Below are 25,787 nucleotides of genomic sequence, written 5' to 3' on the forward strand. Positions count from 1 at the left end.
GCACCATTTGTTGAATGGACTGTTCTGCCTGAGCAGGGTGGGTTTGACAGGCTTGTCAAAAATCATTTGACCATGTATGTGAGGGTTTGTTTCTGACCATCAAGATGGTTCCATTGGTCTATGCATCTGTCTTTATGCCACTACCATGCTGTTTTTACCACTGTAGTTAAGTAATAATGATTTAAAGTTTGTAGATGAGAGTCCTCCAACTTCGTTTTTCCTTTTTAAGATGTTTCTGGCTCTTCAGGACCCCTTACCCCTCCAAATAAATTTGATAATTGTGTTTTCAATTTATTTAAAAAATGCAGATGGAATTTTTATTGGGATTGCATTGAATCTGTGTATCAATTTGAGCAGAACTGACATCTTAATATTTAGTCTTCCAATCTATGACCATGGAATGTTCTTCCAATTATTTAGGCCTTTTTAAATTTAACATTGAGTTGTCATTTTTTTAATACAAATGCTTTAAATTGTTGGTTGTTTATTCATGAATATTTGGGTTTTATCTGTCATATTTTATTTTCACCACTCTTTTGACACTTTTATTACTTTTATTGATATAATCTTCATTTCTAGACTCTCTTCCAGGCCTCTTTCTCCTGTCTTTTCTTTTCAGGCTCTAGCACATCCTTTAGTATTTCCTGAAAATCTGGTATCTTGATTAGAAGTTCTCTCAGGTTCTGTTTATCTGTGAGTATTCTAAACTTGCCCTCATTTTTGAAAGTCAATCTTGCTGGATATAAGATTCTTGGCTGGAAGTTTTTCTCTTGTAGTATCTTAAATATATCATACCACTGTCTTTGTGTCTCCATGGTTTCTGATGAGAAATCAGCACTTAATCTTATTGGGTATCCCTTATATATTATGCATTGCTTTTTTCTTGCTATTCTCAAAATTCTCTCTTTGCCTTTGGCATTTCACATTCTGATTAGTATGTGTCTCAGAGTTGGTCTATTTGGATTTTTTCAGATGGGAGTCCGTTATGCTTCTTGGACATGGATATGTATGTCCTTCAATAGGGTTGGGAAATTTTCTACCATTGTCTCTTCAAATGTCCCTTCTGCCCCTCTTCCCTTCTCTTCTCCTTCTGGGACATCCATGACATGTATATTTGCATGTCTCTTGCTGTCATTTAGTTACCTGAGACCTCGTTCAATTTTTTCCATTCTTTTCTTCATCTGTTCCTTTGAATGTTCATTTCCAGATGCCACTTCTTCAAGCTCACCGATCCTTTCTTCTGCCTCTCAAATGTGATATTATGTTTCCAATGTATTTTTAATTTCATTTATTGCACCTTTCATTCCCATAAGATCTAATATTTTTCTATGTATGCTTTCAAATTCTTTTTTGTGCTCATCCAATGTCTTTTTTTAGACATTTCATTGAATTTATTAAGAAGATTTGTTTGAATATCTATGATTATCTGTCTCAACTCCTTTATGTCTTCTGGAGGCTTATCTTGTTCCTTTAACTGGGCCATATCTTCCTGTTTCTTGGTGTGGATTGTAATTTTTTGTTGGTGTCTCTTGGCATCTGGCTTACTACAGTATTTATTCTGGGTAGTGTTTCTCCCTTGCTGCTTGTGCAGTAGGAGCCAAGGATGTAGTTGGTGCTAAAAGCTGTGATGGCTTAATGTGCTCTCATTGCTCCAGGGACCAATGAAACTTCTCCCAACTTTCTCCTTTGCCAGGGGTAGGGACAGAGTCACAGCTGCGTGGAATAATCCAAGTCATGCAGGCCTACAGTATAGTTGCCCAGAGAAACTGATGATACTTCATGCCCCTTTCTCCCCTGCCTGGGGTGGGGATGAAGCTGCAAGTGTGGGCAGCAATCTATGCGGTGCAGGTCCATGATGACAGCAGTTGCCCTGGTAGACTTCTGATTATTCAGTCTGTGCCAGCCAAATGTACCTGCAGTTACCTGGATAGGCTGGTGCAGGGCCCATCAGCTTCCTCCCTGACAGAGGTAGGGCTGAAGCCTAGGCTAGGGCTGGAGGGTGATCTGGGTGAAAGAAACCAGTCCTTACTGTTACTGTGATTTTAGGTTAGCCCGGCTTCCCCTCATACTGGAGGTGGAATCAAAATGGCGGTCACTGGTCTCTTTGCAACTTGGACAGGTCAAACTTTTGATGTTCTTAGGATTATACTTTAGCCTGCTGAATTTACTAAACAGTAGCTGGAATCAGTGGCCAACCGTCTCTTCTTCCTGTTTTTGGGAAATGGAGCTTCCAATTCCAGCCACAGAATTGCTCTGGGGGACTTGCACTGCCCAAATAGGATGATCACTGGCCTCCACAGCATGGCCTGTAATTTCCCAGAGAGGCTGGAGCAGGTCCCCCCAGCTTCCACCTGCTGGACGTGGAGCTGAGGCTTATGCTAGAGTTGTAATCTGATCTGGATGGAAAGAAGCTGGTCACTACCTGCACTGTAATTTTCAGTCCACCCTGCTTCCCATTGTTCCAGGTGCGGAATTAAGATAGCAGCTACCAGTCTCTTTATGACTTGGACAGGTTCAAACTTCAGCTGTTCTTAGGATTATACTTTTACTAATCAGTAGCTGATGTTGATGCAAACAGTCTCTTCCTCCCCTGTTTTTGGGAAGCGGAGCTTCCAATTCCAGCTGCAGAACAGCTCCCAAGGCAACTTGTGCCTCCAGTGGAAGATGGGCACTGGCCTCTGTGGAACTGAGCGCTTCATTCCTTCAAGGTCTCCTGGAGCCCCCAAACAGGTGCTTCAGATAGTTCTGGGTGTTTGCTAACTTCCCTGTAGCAGGAACTGACTCTAGGAGCTCCTTACTCTGCCGCCATCTTACTGGTTGTCTTCCAGTGTTTTTATGCAGCAGATTTATCAGGTTTTAAAAAAAAGATTTATTTATTTATTTAATTCCCCCCTTCCCCTCTTGCTCTGCTGTTTTTGCTGTCTGTGTTGTCTTCTCTTCTCATTTTCTCTTCTCTGCAATTCACCAGGATTCAATTCTAGGGACCTCTGATGTGGAGACAGGTTCCCTGTCAATTGTGCCACCTCAATTCCTGGTTTCTGCTGCACTTCACCATGACTCGCCACCTGTCTCTCTTTTGATGCGTGATCATCTTGCTGCATGATTCACTTGTGCAGGTACTGGCTTGCTGCGAGGGCACGGTCTCTCTTCTGCTTTTAAACCAGGAGGCCCCAGGTATTGGACCCGGATCCCCCTATATGGTAGGCAGAAGCTCCATCACTTGAGCCACATCTGCTTCCCAGATTTATCAGTTTTTATAGGTGACATTGTTTTGACCAACAAAATCACACATAGATGGGAACATTTCCAAAACAGCCATTTTCAAAATGCTCTCCATGGCACAAATATCTTACAAAATGTAGCTACCTTCCCACTCATTGAAATGTTGACAAACTAAGAATATTTGTTGTATTCCCCCTCCCCCCAAAATCTGGGGGCATGGGGTATATGGGAACCTCTTATATTTTTTCAATGTAATATTTTTTGTGGTCTATGTATCTTTAAAAAAAAGGCAATTTAAGTTAAAACTTTTTTTTAAAAAACAAAGTGATGGACACTGAAAAAAAATCTGCTAAGTAGCATACCACTAAAATTAGCCTGTTAGCACAGAAAAGATTTAGGAATTATGGAACACTTGCTGTTTTGTAAAAGAAAACTGCATTACATCATTTAGTTTTCCCATTCTTAGAACTCCTTGTTCATTATACATGAGGTACAATTTATAGAATTGTAAAGCTGGATATATGGATCTAATGAGGATACCAGTGTCAATTTATACCTTAAATATCAGTAAAACAATTTAATACTTAAGATTTTAGATTAAAAAAACAAACAAACAGAAGTTTTAATATTTTTCCTCCACTCCCAAATGAGTCATCTTTAGAGAACCACTTTGGGGAATGTTGCTTTTGAGAATTCCATGTAGCAGAATGACAGGCACCAGTGATATATTATGAAAAGTGTCCAGCTTCAAAATTTAGAATGTACTGAATATAGTGGAGAGATGAAAGAGAAAAAGACTTGGGAGTTTCCTAAATTAACCAAAAAAAAAAAAGCAATTAGGCCCTCCATAAGGCCCTCCTAACAAAGTGAGAACAGCCTCTCTATCAAAGGGTTTTTCTAAGTCTTAAGTTGAATATGCCCTCTATATCTCCTCTGTTCACCTATTTTTTGAATCCTTGATGACACCTACCAGAACTAAAGGCACCATGTGCTAAGTCTTTTTTTCTTTTTTTAAAGATTTATTTATTTTATTTATTTCTCTCCCATTCCCCCCTCCCCTGCCCCCGCGGTTGTCTGTTCTCTGTGTCTATTTGCTGCGTGTTCTTCTTTGTCCCCTTCTGTTGTTGTCAGTGGCACGGGAATCTGTGTTTCTTTTTGTTACGTCATCTTGCTGTGTCAGCTCTCCGTGTGTACGGCGCCATTCCTGGGCAGGCTGCATTTTCTTTTGCACTGGGCGGCTCTCCTTACGGGGCACACTCCCTGCATGTGGGGCTCCCCTATGCGGGGGGCACCCCTTGCATGCATTAGCACTGTGTGTGGGCCAGCTCCACACGGGTCAAGGAGGCCCAGCATTTGAACCACGGACCTCCCATGTGGTAGACGGACGCCCTAACCACTGGGCCAAGTCCGCTTCCTCAGTCTTTTTTTCCAATGTCAATAATGTCATTATTTCTCAAATTTCAAAGTTTATACATTTGTTCATTGGAACTTCTTGAGTTGGTTCACAATTCAACATTTTATATACCAAATATGGCCAACATCGGAGAAAGGAAATGGCTTCCAAATTATGGGTTAGCAGCCAAGTTATAGCCCAAAACAGATCTCGATGTGTGTGTTGGAAATCTCTGGCAAGAAGAATCTGTAGTGTGGGGGTAACATTGATGGCTTCTCACCAACTGGAAGCTGATGAAATAATAAATAGATCATAACAAGCATTCCTTCCAACTGGCCAGGCTCCAACAGACTTTTTAAAAGCTGCTTTGGCCTAAAAGGTTTGTGCTACCTTTAACTATGTTTTTTTCCACATCTCCAACATTCAGTTTACCTTAAAAAGGTTGAAATTACTACTTCTTTAAAGTATGTGACAGAATAAAACCAGTAATTTGAACTGGTCTTTTTTTGTGTGGGGGGAGAGGCGATTGAGACATATTAGGATATTAACATTTTGAAGAAAATATTTAAACCAGCTCCTGTTAATGATTCATTCAAATGTCTGGTCCCAGAAAAATCACATTATTGAGAAGAATTCTTCCTTATAGTCAGCTAGAAATGGCTCAAAGGGACAAAAATCAGGCAGAAAACCAGAGGTCTAGCAGGTAAGCTTTCTTGACTTTACCAAGCAATTTAGCAGTTAGAGGAGCCAGTTGAAAGACAAACTATCTTCCATCCCATAAAAACAAGTTATAATGAAAATATGCATACAAACAGAACTAGGAGCAGTCAGGTGACCTTGAGCCAACTGCTTCACTTACACAGTTTAATGAAAAATTATAAAGCTAACACCTATGTAAATACCACCCAAGTTAACAATGCTATCTTCCAATACCACCTTACAAATAAAAACTACCTCCCCTTTCCCAAATGAAAGTAAACATTATCCTAACTTTTATGGTAACCATTCCCTTACAGTGCTACCAGTAAAGTATCTCTAAACACTGAAGATAAGTTGTTTTTTTTCTCATACAATTTTAAAAATTGAGATATAATTCAAATACCATAAAAGTCACCCTTTTAAAATGCAAAGTTTAGTGGTTTTTAGTGTATTCACAAAGTTGTACAACCATCACCATCTATATAATTCCAGAATGTTTTCATTACCTCAAAAAGAATCCCTGTACCCCTTAGCATTCATTCTCCTTCTCCCTCTCTCCCCAGTCTCTGATAACTACTAATCTACTTTCTAGCTCTATGGAATGGACTTTTCATAGAAAGGAATCCTATGATATGTATCCTCCTGTGTTTCTAGCTTAGTTTTGTCTATTTGTGAACTTTATATAAATGAGTGTCAGACTGTTTTTTTCAAAGTGCTTATAGCACTTCATGCTCTCACCAGTAGCGCTATGGGTTTCCACTGTTCCATATATCCTTATCTATACTTTGTTTTGCCACTCTTTAATTTAAATAATTTTTGGTGGTTATATTAATGGTTTCTCATTGTAATTTTATTTTGCATTTCCACAATTACTAATGAGACTGGGTTTTATCTTTTGTGAACTGCCTGTTCAATCTTTGGCCCATGTTGTGATTACTGTTTTCTTTTTTAAATTTTAAGAGTTCATTAAAGGTTCTGGGGGAGCAGGTGGTTGAGCACCAGCTTTGCACATATGAGGTTCTGGGTTCAATCCCTACCACCTCCTAAAAAAAAAAAGTCCTGAATCCAAGCCCCTTGTCAGTTTTACATGGCACAATTATCTTCTACTCTGTGGCTTGTCTTCTCAACCTCTTCATGGTATCTTTTGATGATTAGAAATTCTTAAGTTTAATGTAGTCAAATTCATTAATCTTTTTTTAAATGTCCTATTAAAAACAACAAACTTTTCCTATCCTAAAGATAAGCAAACTTTCTCTTGTATAACTTCCAAAAGTTTTGCTGTTTTATCTTTCACATTTAAATCTACAATTCACATTGGAATTGATTTTTGTGAAGCAGGGAGCCACATTTTTCAACTTTTCTGCATGGATATCCAATTGTCCCAGTACCATTTACTGAAAAAACAAATAAAAACAGTTTTCACCTATTGCTGTGCTTTGTCATAAATCAACTATTCATGAATGTGTTCATGTATATATGTTTCCCGGACTCTTTCCATAAATCTAGTCCTTCCTTCAGTGTTTCTTATCTAAGTTAATGGTATCATCACCCATCAATCAATAAAGAAGAAAAAGTGGAGAGAGATAATCAGTTCCGAGCCATACTGATTAAATGTCCTTAATATTTCTCATATTCATTTATTCTCTTCATTTCTACTAACATTAAAATTTCCCCATATCTTGACAATGACATGATCACTCTCTTTTTTAATAAGTCAACAATTGTTTTTAATATAATAAATTTCCAATCAGTGTTCAAATTTCCAGTTGTCTCAGAGGTTGTAACTTATATTTTGTTTATTTGAATCAGGATTCAAATAATGCTCACACATCAGGGTTGGTTGATATGTGTTTTAAGTCTCTTTCAATCTATGTTTTCTCTACCTCTCCTCCCACTTCCCACCTGTCATCTCCTCTGCCTTTCTCCTGTAATTTCTTTTAATTCCCCCAAAGAAAATTAGGGTGCCCTTATTAGAAAAGAGGGGGGAATGGATTGTGGGTTGCAGAAAACAATAAATGGTTAAATGGCCTCCCAATTGTCAGCACTGCCCTCCTTTAATAACTTTTAATATTTTTAACTATAGAATTCATGAATTATATTCTCATGCAAAAAAATGCAGAAAACTGAATAAATATGAAAGCTTCTCCTTTCCTTTTCCTCTTCAGAGGTAGCCACTGTTTCAACAGCATGGTTTTAATTTTCCCAGTCTTTTTTCTAGCATTTTGTTAAATCTCTTTGCTGTACTTGCTTCCAGAATAAAATTTCACCATGCCAATCTTCACTTTCTTGCTTCAAACCTCAAAGACTTCATTTTTTAGATTAAGAAATAATCTTTGGAGAATCTGATAAACTCTCTCCACAGAAAAATGAACACAGGCACACATTTATAAAATTGGTACCATAATTTTAGGAGATTTACTGAGCTATTAATACCATCCATAGTCCATAAATCCTAGGTAAAAAAAAACACAGGTCATAGAATAATAATACTGGAACCCTTTAGTACTGCATAGCATACAGTCCTCCACACTTTCTGTCTACTCACCTATCTCTAGTTATCCTTTATAATCCAGTAACAGACTATAAAGGTCTATATTTTTAGTTTCTTAAACATACCACTCAATTTGGTACTTACACATCTTTCCTCTCTTTGAAAAGACCTTCGTACAATCATTTGAGGTAACTTTGAGAAAAATGTCTCATTTAAATGACTAGCCTGGGCCACATACTCTGGCTCTGGTACTCCCAAGTACTCCAGGCATACATTTAGTCTGGTCCCTAACCTATTAGGTTGAAACCTGACCCTCCCCTGAGGACACAACTTCCCCTGCAGCATTCTCAAGTGATGACTGCTGGCTCTCACATCCCCCTTGGGCCTTGGGCATAGAGGTGGGGCTAGATGCCCTGCTGGCTCTTCTTCTGGGCATTCTCCCTCCCTTTCCATAAAAGTGTCCAGGTTTGAACCTCATGTCATCAGATTACCTAAACCATTATTCCTCCTTGCTAAAGTCATCTCCACACCTCTGGGACACTCTCTCTCTCACTTTTTAAAGATTTTTACTCTTGCAACAATGACATTCTCTTCATCATGACTTTTGTCAGAAATGATTTCACTATCCTTACAGGTGATCTCTCCAAAATCCTGGCCTCCCAGTTTCTAGAGAAAACACACAAACATACTGACTGGTCTCACTTTAAATTTATCACTACTAACCTAAGCTCTTAATGCTGCTGGAAATCAGATCACATTTTGTTAGTGCATTCTCTCTTAAGAGACTATTTTATATTTTATCCTCTCTTCAGACTTCCATCACCTTCTCTTCAACCCTACTTTCATCTAATCACCTTGTTTCCCATTTCACTGAGTAAAGAGAAGTAATCAGAGAAGAACTTCAGTAAGTTCTCATTACCACATCCACCCACCTAACTAGAATCTGTGCCAGTATTCCCTGCTTTATCCTCTATGGATGAACTGTCCATATTCCTAGCTAACATCAACTTTCTGCAGTTTATTTACTAGATCCCATTCCCTTTCGCCTACAAAAGGACCTTGCTTCAGTCATTCCCCACTTCTCATACATTATCAAAATTTCCCTTTCTACTGAATCACTCCCATCAGCCTACAAAAGTGCTGTTATTTTTTTAAATAAGAAAACTCTCTAGCCACCCCACCCCATCTCTGCATTCCATTCCTTCTCTTAATAGCAAAATTCCTTGAAAGAACTGTTCATAGTTACTGCCCTATTTTATTTTCCCTTTTTCTCTTGATTCTCCAGTCATGTTTTGCTCCTACCATTCCATTTAATCAAGACACACACACATTGCTAAATCCAGTGGGGAATTCTCAGACTTCATTATTTGACCTGTCTACAGCCCTAGGTTCAGATGACTTTACTCCTTGAAATACTCTTTTTATGTGACTTCTAGGATATTGTACTTTATAACTTTTTCCTTTTTTGTTTCTCTGCCTCAATCTCCTTTCTGGTGTCTCTTCATTCCCTTTACCTCTAAAAACTGGAATGTCCGAGGGCTCAGTCCTTATATGTTTTTTGCCTATGTTCATGCCCTAGGTGATCTAATCCAGACACAGAGATTTAAAAAATATTTTTATATGCTACACAGCCCCAAATTTACGCCTTCAGCCTTATTTCTTCCTTGAAATCAAGACTAGTATATTGAACTACCCACACAGATGTCTAGATGTCATAAAATTAATATGTTCAAACTCCTATTAGTTCTATCTTCAAAATATATCTCAAATTTATCTACTTCTCACTACACCTATTGTCTCCACCCTAGCTCAAACACCAAAATAGCCTCTTAAATGGTCTTCCTGTCTTTAGTTTACTTTCAGTATAGCCGCCAGAGTAATCCTTTGAAAACATAAGTCAGAACGTGCCACTCCCCTACTCAAAACCCTCCAAATTGCTTCCTATTTCTAGGACAAAAAACAAAGTCCTTACCATGACCTACAAATTCTTACATCTTTTGCCATCTCCCCACTCCTTATTTTCTCTGACCTCATTTCATACCACTCTTTTTTTTACTTTGTGTTTAGTTTCTTTTGCTTAGCATAATGCTTTTTTTCCCCCCTAATATTAACATTTTCCTACTCTCTCTTTTGGTCACTTTGCTCCAGCCACAGTGGTTTCCTTGTTGCACTCTGAACATGGTAGGCACACTCCCATTTCAGGGTCTCTGTACCTGCATTCTCTTCGCCTAGTCTGCTTTTCTCCAGATAGCATCTAGCACACTCCCTCTGGGCCTACCCTGGCTGCCTTATATAAAATAATGCTTACCCCCAACTCCATATCACCTTTTTCTTTTTGAAGATGAGAGAAATGATAGTACACTTGCTTGATTAAAGGAATGATTCAAAGGAAGCAAAAAAAAAAAAAAAATTCCAGTGGGGAGAGGGGAAAACTGGAGTGATATGATTGAGTAAGGAAAAGTGATGAGATCTAGTACAAAAGGGGAGGGAATAGCTTTACAAAGGAGAACTTTAGTTTATCTAATACAGAGATGAAGGCAGAATAAGTAGATGCAAATGCAGTTAGGTGAGTAGATGGAATGGTAGAGGTGTTGGGTGGAAAGTAGGTGAAATAATTTAAAGGTATAAGATTCAAAGTTGGGGAGATTAGAGAGAAGGGAGGGAGAATAATGTAAAGACAAGGAGGAGAACTTTTCTTCCAGAGCCAATGGTATGATTATGGGAGAGTTAAGAGTCAATACTTGAGAAGGCTGTAGAGAATTAGTGTTCTAAATAAGAATTCCATTAGCATGAGAAGGAGAAGGGAATGTTTAGAGAACAGACTGAGAATATGGAAGATTTTGCTGATAGTGGACTGTGAATGAATTCTAGAAGGTACACTGGGAAGGGTTTCAGGAATTGGAAATGGATGAAAAAGAAACAGAACAAGGAATATTCAGAGGTTTATAGGAATTAGAGCACAGGAGATGGGATGGGGGAGGGGGGTGTAACCTGGAGGTTCTGATATAAATAGGGATAAAGGATAATGAAATTAGTGCTAGTGGATTCAAGCCAGATAGAGGAGGGAGCCTGCAAATACTAGGGAGAAAAGAGGAAAACGACTTGCTCTTGACCCTGGTGGATAGAGACTGAAGGCTTAAGGAAGGCATAGTCTTAGTCCTAGTATACTAGTTTGAAATTAATTAAATGATATATAACAAACATTCATGTCTTTTGATCTATTAATTCTATTTCTAAAAATGTATACAATATATCTCATGGCTAAGGAATTCTATGCCTATATATAAATCCTAGAAAAATTCTTTGTACTTGTATAAAAAAAGAACATGAGAAAGGATATTTGTTGCAGTATGGAATATAATAGCAAAAAATTGAAAAAAGTCTTAATATCTGTGCAAGTTATCAATGCCGCTCAGCTCCAAATTTATTCTTCAATACTGACTCTAAGATAGTGGACAGAATTCCTTTAAGCCCTTCTCCCTTACAGGGAGCCTGATGTTAAACTTTCTCAGTAGAGGGCGCAGGAAGAACACTGCAGGAAGAAGGGGCTCCTTTTGCTAGCTTGGCAGCTACACCATCATTCAGTGGTGAGGATGTGAGGATACGCAGTGGTGCTCAGCCCCCGTCACATGCTAGCTCCCTTGCTGCCTGGTCCTACTTGGTGATCATCTTTCCACAACCTTCTCTATGCAAACTCTGTGGGTTCCAGGCCCCCACCTGCACTAGTGCCCAGACTCCTTCTGCTTGCCTCTCTTGACCCTCTACCCCCAGGTCTGTCTCCCACAGTCTTCCTGAGGGATACCATGTGCTCCAGGCCTCATACTCAAAGCAGCATACCCACTCCTTCTGCACACCTGCCCTCTGGCTGCTTCCCTGGGCTCCAGAGGATTGCTTCCTGACTGCTCAGTAACTGTGGACCAACTCTGGCCTGGGCAAGCCAGCAAACATCCCTGCCATCCCATAGGCTGCAACGACACCTTCTCTCATGAGGTCTGAATCCAGCCTTAGGGAGGGGCCCACCTTCCAAGATTGGTCTTCCTTGGCTACTCTCCCTCAGTTCTAGAGTAGCCTATAGAGTTCTCTTACATCTTAAAATTAAAATTACTCTTTTTATCATAGTTTGATAATTCTTTATATTAAGCTTCACCTGTTTAAATTACTATGGGGTTCCTGTCTCCCAGACTCATACAATGTCCGTTAATTAAAAAGTGAATAAGTAAACTGTGGTAGAGTTATACAGTGGAATATCCTACAAGTAATAAGATAATGAACTAGGAAGGTTCCATTTCCAGAACAGTTGAGTAGGCTTCTACTGAATTGACTGCCCTGTAATTGTTAAATACTTATAAACAGTAGGTACTTAATGATGAACTCAACTGTTTAGAATAAATGGACCCATTTTCAAAATCAACAGGGCTCATATTATTCAATAGATTCCAGACTTAAAAGTGAAGTTAAAAGGTAAAAGGATGGACCCTCATCCTGTGGCCCAAGATGACCAGAGCCACAAAATACTCTCTACACATGAGCATACTCTTAGAACAGACACTACGGAACGGGATATATACTGGCTCCAAGATACGTAGGAATGTTAAGAGGACAAGATAAGAAATAACTAAGAATCAAAAGCAAACTGAACACATTCTCCTACAGAAAGCATGCCCATGAGCTGTGTGTGTTTCAGTCAGCCAAGTGAAGTGACAGTGTAATGTACTGAACCATACAAAGCCAGAAGTAGAAAAGAACAACATTAGGAGGTGCCTAGTGGAAACAGGGTATCAATGGACACTCTTTCATTCCACCTTTCTTAGCCTTCAAGCACTCACCTGTGTGGCCATGGAGTGGTGACTGTGGCCGTGGTAGTGTGGGTGATGTGCTAGAGGTCACAATCAAACTCTTGCGGTTACTTGTCCGACAACTGTAATTTAAACACAAAACATCAGTTATAACGAGGCCACATCATGGGCCCAAAGACCTTGAGTTAGATATCCAGGAACGGGAGTGACATTATTTCATGGGCCAAGAAACATACTGCTTCAAACTCTGAACTGGGTCGGCAATTATGGTTTGTACAGTTAGATTTTGTAATTCACCATGTTCTACCTTGGAATAACTGTTATCACTGTCTTGACTGTTATCTTTATGTTCATTGTACTTTTCCAATGTTTAGGTTTTGCTTTCCAAATGGACACAAGGACCTAAAGTCAGTAAACATGTCTTAAAATGGTACTAAGGGAGAAATGACTTACAAATTTGATTTAGAAAACAAAAAACATAGCCATAAATAGTCTCATATCATAAAAATCAATGTTCTTGTCATAAAATGAAACTGTTAACTTAATCTAAGAAGTTTATTTTTTAAAAAACATTTTTAACTTAAAGAATTAAGTAACATTCTTGTTTCACCACACATTTCAGATCCAGCACAGGTTCCCTTTACAAAGTACATGTTGATGCCTAAAACCTTTTCTTGTCATCGGAGAAAAGCAGATCACGAGAAAAGCAATTTCATGCAATGCCTGCTACTGAAAAGTTTATATAAATTTATTTGAAACTCAACCCATCTTTTAAAGGCATTAGGGAAGCCTGTCAATTACACTCATTCAAATAACTATTTACTGAACACCTACTGAGGGCAAGGCACTAATCTAGGTGCTAGGGAAGCACTAGGGAATAACAGAAAAATCTCTGTCTTCATACCTGGAGTAAAAAGTGCTGTTAAAAAAAATACAGAAGCAGGATAAAGAAATCAAAGAGACGATTCGGGATGGAAATGGTGTTAGTCAGAGAAGGCCTGACCATTGAGGTGACATTTGATCACAGAGCTTAATGATATGAATAAGCCAGACATGGCTTATTTCATATAAATAAAAGGCAAAAAGAAAAGTAAGAGTAAAGATACTGAGATATGAAAAAATTTGGTATGGTCAAGAAGTAACAGAAGTCAAGAGTGGGTGGCAGGAGAGGGCAAAAAATGAGTTAAGTTAAAGGAGCTGTTGGGGTAGGCCCTAGTCAGACCCTATAAGGTTGGTAGACTGTTGTAAAGAATTAGAGGAAATGTGATAAGAAACCACTGGAAAGAGACACCAATTTCAAGAAAGAAGCTATGATTAGAAATGATAACCCACCTTCATCTAAGAAACTGTCCGGACTAGTGCCTTCACATGCCTACTTCTGTCACCATGAAATGTCTATGCTTCCCAGTCTTTAATTTGATATAGTCCCTTACTACTTCTTTGACCTGCAGAAAAGCTTCCATCGTGTCTCCTTGAATGTAGTCTGTCATCACCAAATTCCAATATCCTCAATTTCTTCTCTGACCATTCACTTTAAAATTCTAATTAGCTGAAACCTTGCTTCCAAGGAAAGAAGACATCACAATCCCAGTGAAATCTCAACCCTTTTCAACCCAACATTTCAACTATTTTGCAACTGCATCTGGGCTACTGAAAATGACAGAAGAAAACCCCAGAATCATGCTGGCTGGTGGCTCTTTCTGATAAATATCAAGCGGATCCTCACTATCTCCCAGACAACTCATTCACATCTTCTCAAATCTCCAACACTCCCTCCCCAATTCTTACCCTCATCTGCCTACTTTACTTTTTATATAACTGGGGGAAAAAGAAATACAAATTAAATGTTATATATTCTTGCTACAAAAATCTAGTAGCTCACCTGACTCTATATCCAAATACTCTACTTTTCCATCTATAATAACAGATGGAAAGACCATGCTCCTATCAAAGTCAACTCTCCCTGACTTCCTTATAGGGAGTCAACATCTGCATTGTTCCCCCTCTCCTGTACCATGACTTGCTGCTTTCTATGGAATCACTTTAATAATCACAAAACATCTTGTAATTTCTTCTATCTTAAAAAAAAAAAAATCAAACCACCTTTCATGGACACCTCTTCCCCATTTCTGCCCCATTTTTTTCTCCTCTATTTAGGAAAAATTCCATGCAAGGGTTATACACTTGTCATTTCATTTCCTCATTTCTTTTTCTCTCTTCAGGTCACTCAGGACAGTCATCTCTCTTGCCGCTGAAATCACTGTTATCAACTGTCAAGAGTCAATTCTCAGTTTGTATATAACCTCTCAACATCATGACACAATTATCACCCCTTCCTTTTTTAAAAAAATTGGGAAATAATTTACATTTAATAAAATGCATAGCTTGTAAGTGTTCAGCAATTCAAATGGACTTGAAAATTGTTTATATCCATATAACTATACCCAAACAAGAGGCAGAATACTTCTATTACCCCAGAAAGTTCGCTTATATCTCTTTCCAGTCAACCCCCTGCTCCCAATGACTTTCCGACTTCTGTAACCATATATTAATTTTGTTCATTGTTGGACTTCCTATAAATGGAATTATGTAGTAACGTTTTTAAAAACCGTGTCTGGCTTCTTTTGTTCCACATAACATCTGTGTAACTCTCTCTTCTTACAGTACTTCTTTACTTAGTTTCTAGAACATGAGATGCTTTACTGCTTTTCCTCCTATTTCATTACCTGCCCCTTTTCATTCTCCTTTGCTGGTACTTTCTCTTTCTGACCACTAAATAATTCAGTGCTCAGGAGCTCAGATCTGAAATATCTTTTCTACTCTACCTACATCACTCCCCTAAATTATTTATTTCCGTTTCATAACTTTCTATACCATCTAGGTGATAATGATATCCAGCTCTTTATTGCTAGCTCTGTCTCCCTCTGAGTGACTCATGTTTTAAAAGCCTACCTGACATCTTCCCTTGGAATATATAAAAGACACTTTGAACTTGACATTTCTAAAAAGACCTCTTGGATATCCCTCTAAAAATTGCTCCTCCTCCCTAAGTTATATCTATCTCATTACATGGCACAACATTCAGCTTCTCAGGCAGAAACCTAGAATTCAGTGTTGATTCTTTTCTCTTCCTCACAATCAGCAAGTTCTGTGGATTTTGTCCTTTGGGTTTTCTTAAAAAGAAACATATCTTTTCATTCACTTGTTCTGAGGGCAAATAATATGTAAATATTCTCGAAAACACAAATTCTAGGCAAGTAAATCTGGAACATGAGAAACTCTCAGAATGTACATATGAAACACACTGGTTCTTAGAGAACTTACCAGATAAAAGCAATCCTGAGCAGAAAGAATCCTCCGAAGATTTTCTCTGTACTTTGACTCAAATGATTCCTTCAGTGGGTATGCTCTCCCCCTTGACTTCCCAATGAAGGTTTTGTGTGTGAATTCTCCTTGAATGAAGGTTTTGTGTGTGTAATTCTCCTTTGTTCTCTCAAGGAGGAAGATGTCTTACCTTCCTGTGATCTCCTTTAGCACTTATGGCTTACTACTCATGAACTGAGTATCAGTGCAGGACAGCAGAAATAAACATGGTTTAGAATGAAAATATGAGTTTGAGATGGGATCTGAACAATTACAATTTTAACTTGAGTAAGTGACATAGCTTCTCCTGCTTTTGTGTCCTCAAATATAAAATGAAGATAACATAAACCTTACATAGTATTTTGGATTCCTCCCTTTCTTTTATGCGCTCCTGGAATCTGTTGTAAATAGTGTTTGCAAGAGCAACTATTAACATCAAAATATAGCCAGAATCTGATCATTTCTCACTGCTACTACTACCACCTTGGATCAAGCCACCACGATGTCTTAACTGAATTAAGTAAAATAGCTTCCTTATTGGCATTCCTGTTTCTACTCTTGACCCTTTACAATCTATTCTCAACACAATAGTCTTTTAAAATAAGAAAAGACATCCACATTCAGGCATGATGGAGTAGCAGTGAACGGATTTACCCTTCCAGTTTTTACAACAACAAAAAAAATGGACTTCCCCAAAAAAAGAAACAACATAAACAGGCAACAAAGGCCAGTAATTACTAAGAGAAGGAAAAACAAAAACAAAGTGAGTCCTATGATTGCCTGAGCTTACCACCTAGAGTGATTTTTAGGTCATAGCACAGGGTAACTCACACAGAGAATGGCAATGCCCCCCAAATGAGGAGAGACAGAAGTGAGAATTCATGGAGGCCAAGGTGTTTAGAATTTGCGGGACAGACTGCCAGAGAGAAGAGTGCTCTATAAAGTGAAAAGAGCTGCATATAATGCTCTGGAGATTTGCAGAGAGTTTCCCTAGAGGTCTCAGCTGAGTACAGATCAGTACCACGTTGGTGAGAAAACTAGCCAAGAGAAGAAGTAGGTGAAACACTCACCAGAGCTCACACAGGGCCAGGAATAGACTGCATTCCCACTATTTAAGGGGGGAACTTTGTAAATCACAGGGCATTGGGCAGAGACTCAGAAATACTGTCTCAGTAGTAAGAAAAATTTAGCCCTAAATATTGCTATAGCCCCAACTAACAAGGTTTAAAAACAATCCTCATAAGGATCAAACTATTTCCAAGCAATGTAATTTCATCCCAGAACAAAGATTGAAAATATTTAAAGGCATAAAAAAATATCTGGCATATAATAGGGTAAAATCCACAGTGTTTGGCATGCAACAAAAATTAAAAGGTATGGAAAGAAGGAGGAAAATAAGACCCACAATGCAGGGGGGAAAATAATCAATAGACCCTGAAATGACACACATGATAGAATTAGTAGCACATTAAAACTGGTACTATAACTATATTCCATATTTTAAGAAAGTTCTAGGAAAGCATAAACATGTTAAGGAGACTAGACACTGTGGAAGAAAAGATTAATGAATCTGAAATCTTTGACACAGCAAGAAAAACTATTCAAGACAAAACACATAGGAAAAAAAAGAGAATTTTAAGAAATGGTAAAAGCATTGGTAAGACAGGGGCAACTTCAACAAACTAATTTAAGTGTAATTACACTACCTGAAAGGGACAGAGCAGGAGATAGAATATTTTAAGAAATAACTACTGAAAAAATGCTCCAAATTTGATGAAAATGATAAAGCCACAGATTCAAGAGACTCAATGTACCCCAAGCACAAGAAAGATGAAGTACGACGAAGCACATCATAATCACATTACTAAAAATCAGTGATAAAGTCAAAATCTTAAAAGCAGCCAGACAGAAAAGACATATGACAAACAAAAGAACAAAGATAACAATGACAGACTTCTCATCAGAAAAAAACACAAGTCAGGAGATACCAAAACTAGAATTCAATGCAGAGAGAAAGTATCTTTCAAAATGGTAGGTGCAATAAAGACTCTTTCAGAAATGCAAAAGCTGAAATAATTACCAACAGACCTATACTAAAAGAAATGGGTCACCTGAGAGCACACAGCCCCTGCCTACTCACATCAGATTTTATGTGCACAAAAAAAATGAGCTTCTGTAGTGTTAAGTTATGCAAATATCAGGTTTTGTCTGTTGCATCATCTAGCAATTACTTTGACATACAGCTACTATTTCTGATATTAGGCTATTTAAATATCTTAATTACAAAGTAGTAATGTATATATTACCGCAAAAAATTTCTAAAAATTTGGATAAATCACAACTCTCCTATTAAAAATTTCCTCCAAAATTGAGATCCCTACTCAAAGAATAAGATTAGCAATCTGGTAGTAGTATTTTAAACCTGATTCTATGCTTTTTTCATAGATAGATGTATTGTAAAAAATATCTTCCTTTTAAAAAAATACATGGGTAATGATGTACATATCGATCTGCCACTTGCCTTTGCCACTTAGAAAAAGGGATGCAGGATCTTTCCTTGACAGCACGTAAAGATCTACCTGAGTTTCGTAACTATTTCCTAGTATTCTAAAATATGTGTACACAGTAACTAATTAAACCATTCTTCTGAAAAAATAAAAATAAAAATAAAAGAAATGTTAAATGAAGTCCTCCGGGTAGTAGGAAAATCATACCAGATGGAAATAATGTATCTACACAATGGAAAGAAAAGCATCAGAAATGGTAAATACGTGGGTAGATACATAGTACTTGTTCTTATTTTAAAAGGATAAATTGTTTAAAGAAATATAACAATGTTATTGTGGGGTTTTATAACATATCTAGACTGTAAAATATAAGATAGCAACAGCACCAAGGCCAGAGGGAAGAAATGGAAGTATACTGTTGTAAAACTTTTTAAAAATTTTTTATTATTTTTATTTATTTCTCTCCCCTTCCCCCCCACCCCAGTTGTCTGTTCTCTGTGTCCATTTGCTGCGTGTTCTTTGTCCACTTCTGTTGTTGTCAGCGGCACAGGAATCTGTGTTTCTTTTGTTGTGTCATCTTGTTGTGTCAGTTCTCCGTGTGCGGCGCATTCCTGGGCAGGCTGCACTTTCTTTCGTGCCGGGCGGCTCTCCTTATGGGGCGCACTCCTTGCGCATGGGGCTCCCCTATGTGGGGGACACCCCTGTGTGGCACGGCACTCCTTGCGCATCAGCACTGCGCATGGGTCAGCTCTACACGGGTCAAGGAGGCCCGGGGTTTGAACTGTGGACCTCCCATGTGGTAGACAGACGCCCTAACCATTGGGCCAAGTCTGTTTCCCTGCTGTAAAACTCTTAAGTTACATGTTTTTGTTTTTTTAAGATTTATTTTATTTCTTTCCTCTTCCTCCCCTACCCCTCCCATTGTCTGCTCTCTTGTGTCCATTTGCTGTGAGTTCTTCCTGTCTGCTTGCATTCTCCGTGACAACAGGAATCCGTGTCTTTTCTGTTGCATCATCTTGCTGCATCAGCTCTCCGTGTGTGCAGCGCCACTTTTGGGCAGGCTGTACTTTTTTTTGTGCGGGGCAGCTCTCCTTACAGGGTGCACTCCTTGCACGTGCACCCCTATGCGGGGGACACCCCTGCGTAGCATGGCACTCCTAGTGTGCAGCAGCATTGCGTGTGGGCCAGTTCACCACATGGGTCAGGAAGCCCTGGGTGTGAACCCTGGACCTCCTATATGGTAGATGGATGCTCTATCAGCATCTGCTTCCCTTAAGTTACATGTTAACTGGCATAATAGTACTTGAAAGTAAACTGTGACAAGTTAAAGATATATATTAAAAACACTAAAGCAACTATTAAAAAAAAACAAACAAAGAAGTATAGTCAATAAGCCAACAAAGGAGAAAAAAAGGAATCTTAAAACATAATAAAAAAGAAACAAAAAGAAACCAGTACAGATAGGCCAAAAAGAACACAAATAAGATGACAGATTTCAATCCAATCACATCAATAATCACATTAAATGTAAATATTCCAAACACATGCCTAATTAAGGCAGAGACTGTAAAAGTGGATAAAAAAGCAAGACTCAACTATATGCTATCATTTGTGATAACCCAAAAGTGCAAACCACCCAAATGTCCACTGACAGATGAATGGATAAACAAATCATGGTATAGCCATACAACGGACTACTACTCAGCAATAAAAAAGAATGAACTACTGATTCATGCAACAACATGGACAAATCTCAAAATAATTATGCTGAAAGCAAGAAGCAGGACAAATAGAGTATATACTGTACCATTCCATTTATTGCTAAACATAGATCTGTGGTTGCCTGACCAGAAGAGGGAGCTGGATTACAAAGCTGCACAAGGAAACTTTTGGGAGTGATAGGGATGGTCACTATCTTGACCATAATAATGGTTTCACAGATGTATACATATATAGAAAATCACAAAAATTGTACATTATAAACATGCACACCTCCACAAAGCTGTAAAAACTTTTTAATATAAGTAATATCATGTCTCTCTTCGGCTTAAAATCTCACTGAGAGTAGAAGTCAAAGTTCTTAAAATGGTCTGAATCCCTCATCCAACGTCATCCGGATCTCCATTACCCCTGTCCCCTCTCTTGCTCACTCAACTCCAGCTACACTGGCCTCTTCATTTTTCTTAAAATGTGTCAAGTAAGCCACAGCCTTAGGGCCTTTATAATTGATATTTTCCTTTGCCTGCAATGCTTCACCCTCAGATAGCATCATGGTTTGCTCCCTTACCTCCTTCAAGTCTTTGCTCAAGTACAATCTTTTCAGTGAATCTTCCTCTGATCTTTCTATATAAAATCGCTAAAACAAAATAAAACAAAGCCCTCCTAAATTCTCTATCCCTTTTCTGGATGTGTTTTTCCCCATAGAGTTTACCACCATCTAACATACTACATATTTTGCACGGTCACTTTGTCTCTCTTCCCATCAGAATACAAGCTCCAGTAGGGCAGGGGTTTTGCTTGTTTTCATCACTGCTATATTCCACAATGCCTTGAACACTGCTTGGCACATAGTAGGCTTTCAATAAATATTCACTAAATGAATGAATGAATGGATGGATGAGTATGATTTGTTGAAAAAATTTTTTTAAAGATTTATTTACCCTCCCCCCACCCCCTGTTGTTTTGCATTCACTGTCTGTTCTCTGTGTGCTGTATGTTCTTCTGTGTCTGCTTGTCTTCTCTTTAGGCAGTACCAGGAACCAATTCTGGGACCTTCTGGAGAGACAGACACTCAATCTCTTGCACCACCTCAGCTCCCTGGCCTGCCGTGTCTATTATTGTCTCTCCTCTGTGTCTCTTTTTGTTGTGTCATCTTGCTGCACCAGCTCTCCGCATGGGCAGCTCTCCGCTTGGGCCAGCAGTCCATGTGGGCCAGCTTGCCCCATGGGCCAGCTTGCCCCACGGGCCAGCCTGCCCTCACCAGGAGACCCCAGGAATAAAACCTTGGACCTCCTATATGGTAGAAATGGGAGCCCAACTGCTTGAGCCATATCCGCTCCCCTGATTTGTTGAAGTATTAAAATAAAAGAAGATAACATGTACATCTGGCATGTATAAGGTATATCAAACTATTATGTGTATGAAAATGAAAATCTCTTGAACTGCAGGGTAAGATAATGGATTCTAACTTCATTTGTCACGATCTTATTTAAAATTTAAAATAAAATCCAAATACTATAAAGATCATATTTCCAGGCCACATGTCTTTGGTACACATAATCTCACTGGGAAAATCTGTAACAGCTGCCAGGGGAAAACAGGTCAGACACCCTGGTACAGATACCATGACTCAGCTGAGATCCAAAACAAGGAACTGGCTAATTTTTCCATTCTCACAGCCTCTGGCCACTTCCCTAGTATTCTAGAAGATAAAGGGCAGATTTAATTCTTTCATCCCAGTATGATGAATATAGTGGTTGTTTTCAGAGTGAGGCACAATAAGTCTCAGATGATAGAAGGCACCTTGGAAGCCCACTGAGTTGATGTTCTTCTGCCATCCAGTACCATCCCCATTATTAGTCACTCGGGGTAAGGTCATCTTACATGCTTCACCATGGTCATCTACATGGAGAGTGGGAACAAGGACTAGGGCATACTTGCCATCTCTGAAGTCATGTTGAATTATGGCTATAATTGGAGTAGCTGGTTTCCAGCTTTCAAATCCCTCCCTCCAGTAGCTAGCAGGCACCTAGATTTAGTTAGGGAGTCTGGCCCCCCAGCCTGATGCAATTTAGGGGGTGGAGTAGGATGCATAGTTACAGACCCCTTAGGCCTCTCCAATCTTCCAATCCCAAAGGTCTAACTGCTCCTAGGGCCTGGAACACCCAATGATTGGCTAGCACTTAGCTACTTCCTTTCAGAATTTAGAATGAGCAAAATACCACTTCTTTTTTCTTTTCTTTTTCATATTTATTTTATAATTTATTTCTCTCCCTCCCTCCCCCCCCCCCCCACACACAGTTCCCTTAGTCTATTTTATTGAACATACTTACAGTACCCAGTAAGAAGAGTCCGGTGCAAAGAAAGTGCAGCCTGCCCAGGAGTGGTGTCGCACACACGGAGGGCTGACACAGCAAGATGACGCAACCAAAAGAAACACAGATTCTGGGTGCCACTGACAAGAATCCAAGTGGACACAGAAGAACACACAGTAAATGGACACAGAGAGCAGACAATGGGAATGGGCAGGGGGAGAGTAAGAATGAGTGCCTATTTAAGGTCAAACACCTCATGATGTTTTTTAGAGGAACAATCAAGAAGATGTCACTGAAAAGACTGAGGCAGTAGAGAAGGAAAAAAATACATGTTCTCTTGGCCTATAAAGGGTGCTAACTGGACATAAATTCATTAATCATCTCATACCTGGATTATTTCAACAACTTCCTAATTAATCTCTCTGGTTTACCCTTCTCTCCCACTGTGCCAAAAGAAAGAAAGAAGACCTCTATCTCACATCTTATACAAAAATTAACTCAAAATGGATCAAAGACCTAAATATAAAACCAAGTACCATAAAACTCCTAGGAAAAAAATGTAGGGAAACATCTTCAAGACCTGGTGGTAGGTGGTGGATTCTTATACCTTACACCAAAAGCATGAGCAACAAAAGAAAACAAGGAGAAATGGGATCCTTCAACCTTAAACACTTCTTTGATTGAAAAGACTTCATCAAAAAGGTGAAAAGCCAGCCTATCCAATGGGAGAAAATATTTGAAAACCACATATCCAAGAAGGGTTTGATTTCCATTCTATATTCTATAGGATGAAGTAAAACCTTCACTATTCGCAGATGATATGATTTAGAAAGTCCCAAAAAATGTACAACAGAGCTGATAAAGCTAATGAACGGTTTCAATAGAGTGTCAGGATACAAGATCAATACGCAAAAATCAGTGGTGTTTCTACACAATTACAATGCGCAACCAGGAGGAGGTCAGGAAAAAAAAATTCCCTTTGCAATAGCAAATACAAGAATCAAATATTTAGGAATAAACGTAACCAAATTTGTAAAGCATTAATATTCAGAAAACTACAATTCAATGCTAAAAGAAATTTTATAAAGACCTACATAATTGGAAGAACATTCCATGCTCATGGATTGGAAGACCAAATATCATTAAGACGTCAATTCTGCCCAAATTGATAAACAGATTCAATGCAATCCCAATAAATATTCTACCATTACATTTTTTTTATCTTTCTCCGCCTTGTGGCTTTTTGCGTGCTTTCTGCTGTGTCCATTCACCGTGCGTTCGGCTGTGTCTGTATTTATTTATTTTATTCCCCCTCCGCCCTTGCAGCTTGCGTGCCGTTTGCTCTGTGTCCATTTGCTATGTGCTCTTCTGTGTTTTTTGGTTTGTCTCCCTTTTTTGCTGCATCACCTTGCCATTCTCCCTGGCATCAGTGGGCTAGGTGGCGCTCAGCAGCACCTGTGGGCCAGGCAGTGCTCTGCAGCGTGCGGGCAAGTCTGCCTTCATGAAGAGGCCCTGGGATGCAAACCCAGGGCCTCCCATATAGTAGACTGGAGCCCAACTGATTGAGCCACAGCCGCTTCCCTCCACCATCATTTTTTAAACAAATGGAAAACACAATGACCAAAATTATCTGGAAGGGTAAGAGGCCCCAAATAGCCAGAAACATCTTAAAAGGAAAAGTGAAGTTGGAGGACTCTCACTTCTAGACTTTAAATCATATTACCTAGCTACAGTGGTAAAAACAGCATGGTTTTGGCATAAAGATAGACAAATAAACCAATGGAATCAAACTGATGGTTTGGAAACAGACCTTCACATCTGTGGCCAAGTGATTTTTGACAAGCCTGCCAAACCCACCCACCTGGGGCAGAAGAGTCTACTGAACAAATGGTGCTAGAAGAACTAGTTATCCATAGCCAAAAGAAAGAAAGAAGACCTCTATCTCACATCTTATACAAAAATTAACTCAAAATGGATCAAAGACCTAAATATAAAACCAAGTACCATAAAACTCCTAGGAAAAAAATGTAGGGAAACATCTTCAAGACCTGGTGGTAGGTGGTGGATTCTTATACCTTACACCAAAAGCATGAGCAACAAAAGAAAACAAGGAGAAATGGGATCCTTCAACCTTAAACACTTCTTTGATTGAAAAGACTTCATCAAAAAGGTGAAAAGCCAGCCTATCCAATGGGAGAAAATATTTGAAAACCACATATCCAAGAAGGGTTTGATTTCCATTCTATATATAGAGATCATACAACTCAACAATAGAAGAGCAAACAACCCAATTAAAAAATAGGCAAAAGATTTAAACAGACATTTCTCCAAAGAGGAAATACAAATGGTCAAAAAGCACATGAAAAAATGTTCTGTATCACTAGCTATTAAGGAAATGCAAATCAAAACAACAATGAGGTATCTTCTAATACCACATAGAATGGCTGCTATTAAAATAAAAACAGGAAGTGGACTTGGCCCAGTGGTTGGTGCGTCCATCTACCACATGAGAGGTCTGCAGTTCAAACCCTGGGCCTCCTTGACCCGTGTGGAGTTGGCCCATGTGTAGTGCTGATGTGCGCAAAGAGTGCCCTGCCACGCAGGGGTGTCCCCACGTAGGGGAGCCCCACACACAAGGAGTGCGCCCCATATGGAGAGTCGCCCAGCACAAAAGAAAGTGCAGCCTGCCCAGGAATGGCTCCGCACACACGGAGAGCTGACACAGCAAGATGACGCAAGGAAAAGAGACACAGATTCCCATGCCGCTGACAATAGGAGTGGACAAAGAAGAACGCACAGCGAACAGACACAGAGAACAGACAACTGGGGAGAGGGGAGGGGAGAGAAATAAATAAATCTTTAAAAACAAAAACAAAAGCTGTTATTAGAAATCAAAAAAAGTTAAAAAAATAAAATAAAAACAAACAGAAAACAATAAGTGCTGATGAGAATGTAGAGAAATAGGAACACTCTTTCACTGTTGGTGGGATTGTACAATGGTGCAGTCTCTGTGGAAGACAGTTTAGGTGGTTCCTCAGGAAGCTAAATAAAGAATTGCCATATAATCCAGACATTCCTCTACTAGGAATATATCCAGAAGAACTAAAAACTATGGCAAGAACAGACATCTGCACACCAATGTTCATAGTGGTGTTATTCACAATTGCCAAAAGATGGAAACAACCCAAGTATCCATCAACCAATGAATGGATAAACAAAATGTGGTATAATACATAATGATGGAATACTATGCCACAGTAAGAAGAAATAAAATTGGGACAC

At 39.0% G+C, this 25,787-nt stretch overlaps 1 protein-coding gene across 9 annotated transcripts in view; it reads right to left on the minus strand.

Moving 5' to 3' along the window:
- Positions 1-25,787, minus strand: part of MAST2 (microtubule associated serine/threonine kinase 2) — a 236,912-nt gene that overhangs the window by 39,718 nt on the left and 171,407 nt on the right. For all 9 annotated transcript variants that reach the window (XM_058303653.2, XM_058303651.2, XM_058303652.2 and 6 more), the window contains one exon: positions 12,632-12,723. In XM_058303653.2, coding sequence (XP_058159636.1) covers positions 12,632-12,723 — 92 coding nt within the window. The remainder of the gene's footprint in view (positions 1-12,631; positions 12,724-25,787) is intronic.

The sequence above is a fragment of the Dasypus novemcinctus genome, chromosome 9, assembly GCF_030445035.2.
Source record: "Dasypus novemcinctus isolate mDasNov1 chromosome 9, mDasNov1.1.hap2, whole genome shotgun sequence".
NCBI classification, from domain to species: Eukaryota; Metazoa; Chordata; class Mammalia; order Cingulata; family Dasypodidae; genus Dasypus; species Dasypus novemcinctus.